The sequence below is a fragment of the Pteropus alecto genome, unplaced genomic scaffold (assembly GCF_000325575.1).
Source record: "Pteropus alecto unplaced genomic scaffold, ASM32557v1 scaffold311, whole genome shotgun sequence".
NCBI lineage: Eukaryota > Metazoa > Chordata > Mammalia > Chiroptera > Pteropodidae > Pteropus > Pteropus alecto.
In genome coordinates, this window is record NW_006431916.1 from 1,058,625 (window position 1) to 1,073,151 (window position 14,527).

The 14,527-nt window shown below is 37.3% G+C and overlaps 2 protein-coding genes and 1 pseudogene across 2 annotated transcripts in view; all 3 read left to right on the plus strand.

Moving 5' to 3' along the window:
- Nucleotides 1-6,151, plus strand: part of PIGX (phosphatidylinositol glycan anchor biosynthesis class X) — a 23,277-nt gene extending 17,126 nt beyond the window's left edge. Inside the window, exon 7 of the mRNA XM_015600107.2 lies at nucleotides 5,033-6,151. Within this exon, the coding sequence (XP_015455593.1) occupies nucleotides 5,033-5,176 (144 nt within the window). The 3' untranslated portion in view covers nucleotides 5,177-6,151. The remainder of the gene's footprint in view (nucleotides 1-5,032) is intronic.
- Nucleotides 6,152-9,821: 3,670 nt separating this feature from the next.
- The window catches only part of PAK2 (p21 (RAC1) activated kinase 2), a 77,638-nt gene continuing 72,932 nt past the window's right edge, over nucleotides 9,822-14,527 (plus strand). Inside the window, exon 1 of the mRNA XM_006906156.3 lies at nucleotides 9,822-10,109. The gene's annotated coding sequence lies outside the window, so the exon portion shown is untranslated. The remainder of the gene's footprint in view (nucleotides 10,110-14,527) is intronic.
- Nucleotides 13,099-13,217, plus strand: LOC112473907 (annotated as a pseudogene).

Here is a 14,527-nt window from a genome sequence, read left to right on the forward strand (position 1 = left end):
CTGGATCTCTGTTCTGTTCTCTCATATGGTTTCTGCTTCTTTGTCTTCCCGTTTTGGCTGCCTTTCTGTGTCTGTTTCTATGTACTACACAAAGCTCCTAAGTCTCCCGGTCTTATTAGTGTGGCTTTGTGAAGTAGGTGTCTAGTGGCACAGTCCTGAGAGGGGTTCAGCTGCAGGCCAAGTTTAGTCCAAACCTCTACCCCTCCGGGCCACCTGTTGAGATTCAGCAAGCAATCCACAGATGCTGTGCTTACAGTTGCCTCAAACCAAGAAACCAGAAACCAAGGCCAGCTACCTGCAGTGTGAGTCTAGGTGCTGCTCAGCAACACGCATCTGACTTTCTGAGGATATACCTGAATGTGGCTTGGGTGGGGCTGCGAGTTGGGGGAGGCGGGGTTTTAGAGGGTGGAGCTACCTCTTATCCAGTTTGATGAAGTCTCAGCTATGGCCGAGCTATCAGTGGAGCAGATAGTGGAGAGGGCTCAACAGGGAACAATGGGTACTGCTGGCAGTTCTATACAGAGCGAATCTCACCTTGGCCCTCACTCCGACAATGTCTCCCTGTAAGTCCCTGGTGCCCCTTGCGCACAAGCAAAATTGGCATTGGTGCTTAGAGCGAGCAGGTCCTTCACCACGAAAATCCGCTCTCTGATGTGGTCCCTTTAATAGGCATCCGCCACTGCTATAGCCTCCGCCTCACTCAGCTTCTCGAGACCCAGCAGTGCCGCGTCCTACCTTTTGCCGTTGTATTGCTTGTTCCTCTAGATCCCTGACGATTTTTCCTTGCTGCTGCTCCTTGCTTCCATCACAACTTTGATTTGGTTGCCAGAGGGAAAAACAGAGCCTGGATCATCTACGCCATTTTTTTCCCCTCTGATATGCTTTTTTAAAGGTGTGGAATGGCAGAGAAAAACTAGTATGTCCATCTAGTTAAAACTTTATTTTATTTAAAAATTTTTAATTTTTGAACAACAAAATTTATTATATTTCACCAAACAAGTGAAAAAAGCAAAATAAAATTTAGCTGTGCTAGTTTTTAGACAGTTTTATTGCTATTATATCTCTAACTAGGCTGTTTAAGACCATTTTTATACTTTTGACCTCCCAACTTGTTTTGTTATTAGGTAACTATTAATACTTCATTAACACTGGCTTTGTCTAAGGAGTCTACTGTTTTCTTCTTACCTCTTATAGTTAACATAGTCTACTTCTTTCCTCTCTTGGGAGTGGTCTCTGTACAATGCCGCTAGCCCCTCTTCTCTCTCTGAAGGTCAGGAGGTGGGAATGAAAGTTCTGACCCTCTAATTACATGTTTGGCTCCATTTGCAACCAGCCCTCATCCTTAGGTGCTTTCCAAAATCACTTCATCAAGATAACAAAAGATATCTGGCTCACAGTCAACACTTAGGAAATTCCAAGGATTTTGGAAGCCAAGATCCAGAAAGGTGAATGAAAACCAAATATGTATTATTATAAATCATAATATCACATATATGGTATCTGAATTCTTTTCCAAACTCTAAAATACATATGGAGAATTGCATTTGATTTTCTTATGTAAGTGAAGAGTATGGTTAGTGTTTATGATTTATTGGTTATAAAAATTGATAGTGTGCATTGCTACAAAATAAATATTTTATTAAAACATTTTGAATTCAGTTCTCTTTAAGACCATGTAACTTAAAAAGGGAGGTCGTAATTAAGCAGTTTTATTCTTTTTCCTTTGTGTTATATATCTTGTTTATATATACCAGAAAAATAGGTGACCATTGCTAAGGTGGTGATCTATACCAGAGATTGTTTAAGATGCCAATTTTTGAAAGATAATTTTCAAATACCCCTTTATTACAGATTGTGTTGGTAATATGTTTTTTGGGGGGATGTGAAATTATAATCTAGATATTTATAAAAGGACACCAAAAATAAAAATTCTCAAGTTCAAGAGGAAAAAATATGGCGTAGTTGATAGAGGCTCTGTTCATTCCTCTGGCGACCAAATCAAAGTTGTGACGGAAACAAGGAGCAAATAGCAAGGAAAAATCGCCTGGGATCTAGATGAACAAGGCATACAACTAGGGAGAGAACTAAGAAATCACCCTGCAATGGCAGAAGGTAGGATGGGACGAGGATGTGAGGCTGCTGGGTCCCGAGTGTCTGTGGCAGTGGCAGATGCCTCTTAAAGGGGCCATACTCACAAGCAGACTTTTGCAATGACGGACCTGCTCGCTCTCAGCACCAGTGCTGTGCACAGGGGGCACCAGGGACCTACAGGGAGACATTGAGTTGTCAGAGTGAGGGCCGAGGCGAGACTTGCTTTGTACAGAAGTGCCAGCGGTATCCATTATTCTTCTGTTGAGCCTGACTCCCTCCCAGTGTGCAGACTCAGTGCTGCCATAGCCCAAATGTCATCAAACAGGATAACAGAGGTTGCTCTGCCCAGAGGATTCCCCTGAAATCCCACCTCCCCCAACTTGTGGTCCCACCCAAGCCACATCCAAGTATATCCTCAGCAAGTCAGGTGCTCCTTGCTGAACAGCGCCTAGACTCACACTGCAGGCAGCTTGCCTTGGTTTATGGTGTGGCCTTTTGAGGCAACTGTAAGCACAGCATCTGTGGATTGCTTGCTGAATCTTAACAGGTGGCCCCAGAGGGGCACAGGCTTGGCCTAAATTTGGCCTGCAGCTAAACTCCTCTCAGGACCGTGCCACTGGACATCTACTTCACAAAGCCACACTAATAAGACTGGGAGACTTAGGAGCTTTGTGTAGTACATAGAAACAGACACAGAAAGGCAGCCAAAATGGGAAGACAAAGAAGCAGAACCATATGAGAGAACAGAACAGAGATCCAGATATAATAGAGTCAAGCAATGTAACAGATGCAGAGTTCAAAACACTGGTTATAAAGATGCTCAATGAACTTTGGGGAAGTGTAGATAAATTCAGTGAGAACTTCAACAAAGAGATAAAAAACAAAAATGTAAATTACGAAAGGGAACCAGTCTGAAATGAAGAACACATTATCTGAGATGAGAAATATATTAAACGGAATAAACAAAGTGAATAAAGAAAAGGATCAAATGCCCTATTTGGATGATGGGAAAGCCAGGGACACACAATCAGAATGGCAAGAGATCAGATGCTAAGGCATTTATAAAAGTAATTTAAGGAGCCTATGGGACCCTATTAAAGGTAAAAATATCTGTGTCATAAGGGTAACTGAAGAAGGAGAACAACATGTTGAATATATATTTGAAGAAATAATGATGGAAAACTTCCTTAATCTGGTAAAGGAAATAGACATACAACCCCAGGAAGCTCAGAGAATCCCTGAAACCAAGAATCCAATGAGGCCCCACCAAGACTCATCATTATTAATATTCCAAAGGTTACATACAAAGAATCTTAAAGCAGCAAGAAAAAATCAGTTACCTATAAGGGAGACACAACTGATTTCTCAAAAGGTACTACTGTAAGACACAACTGATTTCTCAAAAGGTACTACTATGCAGGACAGAAGGGCTTGGGAAAAAATATTCGACGTGATAAAGACCCAGGATCTACAACCGAGAATACTTTATCCATAAAGCTATTATTCAGAGTCAAAGGACAGATAAAGAGCTTCCCAGACAAAAATAAGCTAAAGGAATTTATCATTACCAAGCCAATATTACAGGAAATGTTGGAGGGACTTTTTTAAGAAGGAAAGGCATGTGTCAAAAACAGGAATAAAGAATGGTAATGACTACATTCCTATCAACAAGTACCTCAAATGGAAAAGAATTAAATGCTTCAACCAAAAGAAAGAGTGGCTAAATGGATAAAAAAAGACTCCTACGTATGCTGCCTACAAAAGACTCATTTCAGATTAAAAGACACACACAGACTAAAAGGAAGGGGATGAAAAAAGATATTGCTTTGATGGACCTAGAAGGTACTGTACTGAATGAAATGGGTCGGATAGAGAAAGACAAATATCGCATCATTTCAGGTACATGTAGAATCTAAAGAACAAAATCAACAACAACAACAACAGAAGGAAATAAACTCATAGATACAGAGAATATTTAGAGGGCTACTAGATAGGAGGGGCATTGGTGGACGGCAAAAAAAAAGCAAAGAGATTAAGAGGTACAAATGGATAGTTGCAAAATAGACATGAAGATGTAGAGTGTAGCATGGGGAAGATGGTTAACAATGTAATAAATATGTAAGGGGGAAGCAGGGTACTAGATTTAATGGGGTGATCACTCTGCGAGTTATGTGGATTCCTGATCACTATGCTATACAGCTGAATCTGGTATATTATTGTATGCCAACTGTAAGTGGATAAAAACTCATTGAATTGTACAATGTAAATACAAGCAACTAATTGTCTATTATATTTCAATAGACAAAAAAATGAAAAAAAAATCCCAAGTTACCTAATTTTAATGTTTTTAAAACCTATTTTTAAACCATGAAATTTCCCAGAGTTTCTAATTGAACTCTTTATCTTCAAAACCAGATAGAAAATAAAAACTAAGTTGAATATAGGAGAATTTTATTATTGCTAATCAGTATCACTAGTAAGTTGATGTTAACAGTAAAGGATACATTCAGTTTTGAAATTTGTGAACAAACAAACTTTAAATAGCTGTTTGGGGGAAACAGCAAAACAAACAAATATTTTAGTTTTAGTGCTGTTTTAATGTTTTTTATGGTTTCAACTTAGAATTCTGTATTCTAATATGAAACATAGAGGAAGTAAATGTTTATTGGCATATAGCCAACATTTTTTTTTAAAGAATATGCTCAACTCAATGTAAGAGATAGAAAAGTCAAAAGTAATTAGAATTTCAGAATTATTATAGGACTTGATTTTGATTTGTTTACATTAAACGTTGCATCCAAAAGAATCATTCAAACCTGTTACATGTAGTGTAGCATTGGCTGAAAGATATTTAAAAGAAAAAAATTAAAAATAAATAGTGGTATCACTTAGGACATTCATTTTCAATGTCTCTAACTTCTCTATCGATCTCTCTCCATAGGTATATAAGAATGTGACTCTGCAGGTTCCAGTGGGACTAACTATACATACCTCTTTAGTATGTTCTGTGACTTTGCTTATTACCATCCTGTGTTCTACTTTGATCCTCGTTGCTGTTTTCAAATATGGCCATTTCTCCCTATAAGTTTTATGCAGTTAAATGCTGCTTATAAGTCTAAATAAGACCTATTCATTTGTGACTAGAAGTGTTCTTCTAGAATTATATCACTACTTTTGTCTTTTGTCTTCATTTTTAGCTAAAATTATGTTTACTAGAGGAAATTTTGGGCCATTCTCAGCTAATTCCAAAATTTAGTGCTCTGTTGTGTAGGCCTTTGATAATCCTCAAGCATCAAGTGACAAGAGGAAACTTAATTCTGTTAAATTACTATTTATTTTGTGATATCTCCATTTGGGTTAGAAAAATGAGTTTTTTATGTATTAGAGACAAATTACTCTCATTTGGTGAAAGAAACATTTATATTTAAGCTAAACATTGAGAAAATCATTATAAATAAAAATAATTTGAATGAATCAGAGTTGACTTAAATGTTAATTTTATGAGAACATTGAAGTTATTTATGCAGAGTGTCAAAGAAAATCATTAAAGTAGAACAGTAAGAAATTATTAATATGAAAATTGATTATTTCTTAAAACATTTCCATTCTCCTATATTTTATACTGCTTTTGAATCTATGAATTAACAAAGAGCTTGATGAAACACTAATACTAATATTTAGTTCTGATTTCATACTTAATTTGTCAGGAAGACAATTCAGATTGTCATTTTAAAGAGTATATTAAGTTGGCCATTTACAAAAAAATCTTCGTAAACAAAAGTTCTTGATTTACTGTTGTTCTTTGGAAAAAAAGTAGAAAATAAAATAAGTGCCATAAGGTAATTAAAAAATAAAAAGGCAAATTTACCATTATATTTGTTCAGGGCAATTTATTTGGACCAGGCATGTTCCAAAACAGAAGCTAAAAATCCAGGGTATGTTGCAATGCAATTGTTTTAAATAGAGTAATGGGATGTGATATATGTTTATATATGTTATCACTGCTTAATTTCCTAAAACATTCTGGTGTTTTTATGGGAATAAACCTTTTATAACTTGACATATATGGCTTGATTAGTCATAACAGTTCTTTTTGAAGATGTGTTTGAGAACTTAAATATTGAAAGAGGCTACCAATGCCATAAAGCAGAAATACTAGACATCTCTAAAATAACTAAAATTTCAACCCAATCTAGTTTTATATCTTTAGTGATTTCTACAAGAAAGAATTCCATGTTTTACAAGCATTTCTGTCACAATAGAATAATATAATGGCATCTAAATAGAATTATGTGTCAGTTAAGATTCAGTAAAATCAACAGACAACATTTTAGAACTTGGTTAGACAGGTGGGGTTAACATGGTACTATTTAACCACTGAGAGAGAGAGAGAGAGAGAGAGAGAGAGAGAGAGAGAGAGAGAGAGAGAGAGAGATAGAGATAGAGAGAGGGAGGGAGGGGAGAGGGAATCTTTATTTTCTTTTGCACATCAGAACCAATTTCATCAATGTTTAAACAAGTTTTCAAGGCAATATTTGAGATTGTGGCTCAGAACATGATTCAGCCATTTACTCATTTATACAGGTATTCAGTAGGGTAAAATATTGTGAATGTGAGTGAAGAATATTTTGATATGATCATTCTTGCCTGATAAATGATTACAAATGACATCACTTTTGATAGAACAGAACAATTCTGATTTTGAACTCTTTATATTATCTTCTTTGGACTTAAAAAATGACTAAGCACTTTATTTTTTTAAAATCAGTTTTGTAATTCTGTGCATGGTCTTGGTTCTCTTGGTTATTGTGTTCCAGTATTCTATGATCTTTTTCTTAAAGTATTGTGTTATATTCTTTTGGATGAAAAGAACAGAGATGCAAGTTACCTCAGCTAAGGGTTGTGGGGGACAGAGGGTGTGTGTGTGTGTGTGTGTGTGTGTGTGTTTGTGTGTGTGTGTGATGAGACCTGAAAGAGAGAGAGAGAGAGAAAGAGAGAGAGAGAGAGTTAGTTTCACTCTACCAGGAACTTAGACATTTTAGCTAGATTTCACAGAGGATGGTACATACATACATACTTGGGAAGTGGAAAAACCTATTGCAGCTTTAATTTTTTCAGAATATAATGAGCTTAAGGATTATCCTAGTCAGATGTATTCTGTTCATTTCAAAGTACTCATCTATATTTTGGTAATTGATGCTGATTGATATGATATGGAGATAAATTAGAGTGAGGTGACCAACACCTATCTGTATCATCCTTCAAACTTACAAAATATGCTATTGGCAGGAAGTTGACTGTAAGATTTGGTAGGCTGTGAGAGAATGAAATAATATAGACTAAGTATGCTCTTCAGGATTGTCCTAAACAGTGATAGGATGGTAGATTTAGCTATCTGCTTGATTTCTTGCATCTCACCTTACTAATGAAACTACTTTCTTCCTGAAGTATATCTTTTTAAGTAGTTTCTTTAGTAGGTCTCTGTCATTGGTAACATCTTTGTTTTTGTTTGATGATATTTTTATTTCACCCTCACTCATATGACTGATAATTTAGCTATGTGTACATTTCTAAGTTTGGTTATTTTCTCTTGGTACTTTGAAAATATTTTTCCATTATCAACTGGCACCCATTGTTGCAATTGAGAGATCTGTAGTAGACTTAATAGTTGTTTATATGTTTTTATGTTTTTTTTCTGGTCATTTTATTTTTGGTATTCTGCAGTTTTACTTTGAGATTTCTTTTACTTGTCCTGATTGGGACTTGCTTTGTTTCCTGAGTCTGAATGCTCTTGTATTTAATCAATTTTGGAAAATTCTTAGCAGTATCTTACAGTGCCTCCTTTTTTTTTCTTTCTCCTCTCTCCTGGAGTTCTCATTAAGCCTATGGCAGCCCTTCACAATCTATCCCCATGTCTCTTTATCTTCCATATTTCCTCTTTGGGCCGCTCTCAGTAATTTCTTTAGTTCTGTATTCCAGTTTACTAATTCTCTCTTCAACTGTATGTAATCTGCTGTTTATCCCAAACATTGACTTTGGTTTCAATTATTATATTTTTTATTTCTTGAAGTTCTATTTGGTTCCTTTTCAGAGATTTCCTGGACATTGTGGGAACTATAAATTTGAACTTTAAAACCCATGTAAAGGAAACTGTGGTTATGAATTATAAAGGGAAAATTTTTTCCCCTTCATGCCAAATCTAGGCTAAAACAGAAATGTCTGCTTGTTTCCTTGGGTTGGTGTTTCTATAGGGAGGTGTTTTTTTTTTCTCTCCATTCTCTTCTTGGATGGTGTAGCCCTTCAAGTTTCCCAGCCTTATGCAGGATCACAGTCCTAACTCCATATATAGGCTAAGGCTTTGTCTTTGATCTCCTCTCTCCTGTGCAACCAGTAAAACCATAGAGATTTCTGAGATAAGTAGATATCCTCAACACCACCATGGCTTCATTGTCCTGATTACCACTCTGGTTTCTTGCTTCCACTTTGGGTTGAGTGTGGACTTTGAAAGACATCAGAGGCATTCCTCTCTCTTTCTTGAAAGCTTAGTTATGCCTTTGAAAAAATGTTCTTTTTTATCCAGAATTTCCATATGTTTAATAATGAAGACTTTTTCAGGTTATCTAATAGTGTCATATTGCTTCTTGATTACTTTCTCTTGTACTCCATGTCAATTAAGTTTTGCTTTACTTCTATAGATAAGCACAATCTGACTACCTTTCTCCCTAGAGACAGTCATAATTACTGCCTCCCTAGTTCTGTTCTTGTATCTCTATACTCCATTTTCCACATAGCAGTCTAGTGATTTTAAAGTGTAAACCAGATAACATCACTTACCTGCTTAAAACTATTTAATAGCCTCTTGGAATAAAGTCCAAACTCCTTACCATGGCATTCAAGATCCTCTTGACTTGAATCTTATTTACTCTAATGTTTTAATTACTCTAATGCCCTAAGCTCCAGCCACACAGGCCTTCTTTTTCTTTTTTTTTTTTTTAAGGCCTCCTTAACTGACTTTAGCAAGCCCTTCTGTCCTCTTTCTGTTTGTAGTGCTTTCTCCTGGGTGCTTCTCGTGGCTCGCTCTTTCTGTTCTCAGCTTAAATGTTACCTCCTTAAAGATGCCTCTCTAGTCACCCTCTCCAAAGTAACCTCCCCAGTTTTTCCCTCATACTAGATAGCATTATTTTAATTATTGTGTTTTAATATTTGTAAGCTCCACAAAGGCAAAGTGACTCATGTTCACCTTTGTATCTCTGAATACTTTAACAGTCTCTGGTACATATTAGACTAACTCATATATTTGTAGGATGAGTGAATATGTTGATAACTCCTCCAAAGATAAAACACGCTTTAATTTGCAAAGAAGTGGGACTAAATTTAGTTGCAAAATATAGTAAGTTTGTAGGTAAATAGCAAAATAGATAATGAATTCCCAGAAACATATAGCAGATTCATATAACAGCAATTGTCTGTCAGCATCTTCGATCGGTACAGACCTGACTGGAGACAATGCTGAGTTAAATGAAGGACTGCTGTCTCAATATAAAGAATACCCAGAGAAAGGGAGAGGGAAGCAGCACACATCTCTAAACTACAACTCCCAGGAACCCCCACGCGAGCCCGCCCATTGGGAAGCGGTGCCGTTCTCCGCCCCGTGGAGCTCCAGGCTTGGGACCGGGAGGGGAGGGGTCTTGGCTCCGCCCCTCCCCGCTCCCCGTCGTTGCCCGCCCCTAGGGTTGTGGCCACGCGCAGCGGCGGCGGTTGTTCCGCTTCCCCTCTGGCCCCGGCCGTCGCCATTGCCGAAGGCTCCCTGCCCTCCCCTCCCGGCGCCCGCAGGGCTCGGGTGCTGCTCGGCCTAGCGGTAGCAGCGACTGTGCTATTGCGCGGCTCCTCTTCCTGTCCCGCTTCCCCTTCCGTCCCCTCCCCGCCCTGAGTCGCGCGCTTGCCCGGGGCGGCTCCGGAGCCTGCCGGGAGCTCGGTCGGAGGCGCCTCGCTGGGGCGGGGACCTTTCCTCGCCTGGGGTAAGTGTGCGGACGGGCCAGGACGCGGGCAGTCGCTCCCCTTCCTTCTTCCTTCTCTGCGGCCTGGCAGGCGCGAGCGGCCCGGGGCAGCAGACCTGCCGCGCGCCGGGCCGGGGCAGCCACCACCTGTGTGCCTGCAGCCGCGGCTCCTGGGGCGGTGGCTCATTGTCTACTCCCTAGGGCTGTTTTCATCTCCGGCTTTAGCTCGAAATGGGAAGCTTGCCGGGCAGGTGAGGGCTAACTCTTCTTGGACCCAGCCCTGCCCTGAACTGTGTCGAGCCACGGGCTCTGCCCTTTCTCCTTTCTCTCGCGTTTCAACCTCTTCCTTTCCTCCATTTACTTTAGTGTTTGACCAGATGTCTCAAGTTTTATTCCTTGATTTTTACTCTCTTACTGAGTCCCAGCCCCTCCTTACTACCCTCTCTGTTCATCCCGGTTTCATTACTCAGGCATATATTGTCTCGAGCACCTTTACTCTTTCTAAACTGTAATCTGTAATCTCTTCTATATTCCTCATTCGTAAAAACATAGTTTTCCGGGGGTTTGAGAGCTTCTGCTTAAGAACAGAACTTTCGGATCTTCTTGTGATTCCTGTTTGATCTTCAGCCAGGAGGTGAATATTTGCTTCTTTGCTTCTTTGGTAATTTAGGTGAAGATTGCCTTTTAACCATGTTTGGCTTTCTTTAGAACAACACACACACACACACACACACACACAACGTTCTCACAGATTCCTCTGTGGGCTCAACCTTTTGACTAATTCTTTAAAGATGAAGTTATTCAACTGAAGTTTGAAAAGTAATTGCATTGTCACTTGATATGAGGTTGTACACATTCTTGTATCTTAATTTTAATGGGAATATTCTGGGCAGTGTGAGCGTGATTTGTTTCCTCCTTGATAAAGAATACCAACTCCCATTGATAGAGTTATCTCAGTTTTACTTTACAAGTGATCTATAGTTTTCTTTTTTAACCTCTGTAAAAAGATAAAATGGTTAGGCCTAAAATTAGACTACGACGAGCTGTGTTTTGGATCAAGGTTGTGCACGTCACGTTTTTTCCCCTGCTCTGTTTGACTCTTCCGCTCTTATAAGTAGGCAGGATATTGAAATGTACAAGAATTTTCTCTGGGGTTTTTGTTTTCGTAGAGTTATCCAAAAGAATAACATTAAATGAAGTTAGATTGGGATGAAAGCAGTGAATAGTAATTTTTAAAGCAGGTTAGAACTTGCCAACTTTTCTAGAAGCTCTGAGGCATGTATAAAACTCATTCACACACACATATATATATATATGTATGTATGTACGTATGTATGTATTTGTACAAAAAAATACATAAGTGAAAAACCTCATTCATGTTCTCTTAAGGATATTGATTTAAGGCAGTTCTTTCATCCTTGGCTTTTAAACCTTTCTAGCTATTAGGCAAGAACACTGAATGACGTTGTGAAAAGTGAACATCAAAATGTGGGTCTTAAACCCACTTTTCAGGTTTTGGTGAAAGAGGTTAATCTAAATTAACCCGAATTTGTGTTTTCACTAGGTAGTCCATTGTTACCTAAATGACATAGTACTGAGCTTCAATACTGACATCATTTGGTAGTGTCACTTGTCCTTAACTTAATAGGAGGTGTTGTTGGCCTAAGGGGTTAAGGTATAGAAATGTTGGCCTGTGAAACTTGGTGGATGATGTCAGCCTCTCTGCCATTACTTTCTGTAAGCAGATACTTTAACTAAGGAAGAGCTCCTGGGTATTCTGTTTCCCTTAGGATCTTGATTCCTGGTTTACCAATTATTAAAAGGAAGAGCTATTCTTCCAGACCTTGTGACATTGAAGTCTAACCTTGCGAACCCAAATTCATAAAGTTACAGTAAGTTTGTAGTTGGAGTATATCTACTTAACAGATGAAAAGGGATTCCTGTATTTCTCTGATGTTTAGGATAGGCCTGTTTCCAAGACATGGTTAACAGTAGTGTATATTTCTTTTCAATTATTCTTTTTAAAAGAGGAAACTTAGAACTTGTTCAGGTAGTTAAGGATAAACTTTCATTATACTTGTTTAAAAAGAGAACTTGTTCAAATAGCTAAGGATAAAATAAGTAGGTACTGTTAAATCCTTCCTATCTGTCAATATTGATTATTCTGATATTCAAGTATAACGTTTCGTTTGGCTTTCTAAATTTTATACTTTTGATGAAAACTTGAATCTCGGCCTTGTTTAAGGCTTCAGCGTTCTGATCAGTTTGTTTCCAGTTAGTTAGAGGGCTAATTTCAGACTAATCAGAGGGAAGGTGTTAAATTACTCATAAATCTGAGTTGTCTCTTGTATCCTTCTTGTACTTTGAAAGAAGCAGAAAGAAGGAAAAATAGCTTCTATTGCCTTGAAAAAATACTGATCGTTTCCTTCTGTGATCAAAATTGAATTTCACTACTTCATTTCAGGGTCACTAACCTGATTAAGAGTAGTCATTCTGAACACTCATGCAGGATTTGCATTCTAGCTTATTATCTCTGAGATTCGTTAGTACTTAGCCATATATCCCAAGTGGTTAGGAGCTGGGGATCTAGATTTGAATCCTGACTCCTTTACTTGATCCTGGACAAGATATGCATTCTTTTCAAGGCTTGATTTTTCATATGTAAAATGGGAATAATAATATTATAATACAAATTTCATAGGGCTATTTAGAGCAAATAAAATAATGCAGATAAAGTACTTAGTATATGCAGTGCTTAAGTGCTTAATAAACAGTTAATACTCCATTCTAAAATAGATTTTACTTTTAATTACTTCTACAACAAATGTTCTGTTCTAAACAAATTTAAAACTACTTTGTGAAAGAGGTTGGAATCTCAGGACCAAGTTTCTGAGACCATAACTGTTAAATTAAAAATTATTTTTCAGGAAAAAAATACTTTCACCACTGAAATTAAGTACAGATTTTTTGAATATAGGCTTTTCAGATTTAAAAAGTATACATATTTCTTGGCTACAGCCCTGCTACCCTGAACAAGCCCGATCCCATCTGATCTCAGAAGCTAAGCAGGGTCAGGCCTGGTTAGTACTTGGATGGGAGACCACCTAGGAAGACCAGATGCTATAGGTGTAAAAAATAAAAATTAAAAAAAAAGGAATTGTAAGCTGACAGTTTCCTTGCAATCTGTGAGGTCAACCAAGGGTTGCCTCGCCTAAAAAATAAAAATAAAAAAAAAAAGTATGCATATTTCTCATTGAAAATTTGGAAAACAGTGAAAATGACTAAAGAACAGGACAAAAATCACTTTAGTCTCAGCCCTCAAAGATAAGCATCGTAAAGACCAGAGTAGATTTCTTTTCCTTATTTTAAAATTACATTCCAAAAGAGGAACATGCTTGTTATGAAAGGTTCAGGCAAGTCAGTTATTTAGAGTAAAAAGTGAAGATTACTCTTCCTCACTTTCTAGTCCCATTCTTTGAGTTACCTACTGTTTGTTTTTTTTTTTTTTTTTACTTATGCAATTAGAAATAAGTGCCATGTGTGTAGTTTTTACCTTAATTTTTTAAAATAAAAAATTGATCGTTATATATTATTTTCCATGTTAGTACATATAGTTGTAGCTCATCTTTTCAACAGTCATCAGGTATTCCATTTTATGGTCATGCTTTAATTATTCATGGTCATTGTTATTTTCAATTTTGAGCAATTAAACTTTAAGCCTTAATGAACTCCTTACATCTTTATGCACATGTATATGTATGTATTTCTATAAAAAGGATTCTTAAGTGTTCATTTTAAATTTCAGTAGATGCCAAATTGCCTTTCTAAAAAGCTGTACCAATCTATATTTACCTATAATTCCTTATTGAATTGTAGAAGCTTTCTGTTTAAGATCTTCCCCATTTCACCATTATCAAAAAACTTTCTATATTGTCTTGTACTTTTAATAATTGTATTTTAATCTTAATTCTTCTGGACTTTTTTTTTGTTTGTGGTAAGGGGAAGTAAAGAGTTTTAAAAATAAAATATTTTGGCTACCGATATAATATACAGATATAAAAATGTTTTTAGGAGCTTGAGGTTGGTGTGAAAATTAGTTACATTATAGGAATTCAGAGAGTAATACTGTAATGGTTTTATTTTAAGCATCACTTCCGAAAAGGAAGATAATGCCCCTCTTTGACCCCTATTTGCTTAATTGATTCTCATCCTTCAAATCTCAGCCTTTGAGTCCGCTTTCTTTGAGTCTTTCCTGAGCTTCATTATGATTTAGATATTCTTACCGTTCCTATATATTAATGTGTTAATCGATAACCTTTATTTGCAGTGTGCTGTAAACTTGAATTATTCATCTAGAAATAGTTATTTCTCAGTTTTTGCCAGTTGAAACTAATCAAGGAGGGAGGAGGTGCAAGAAGAACTCAGTCATCTGGGTTAAA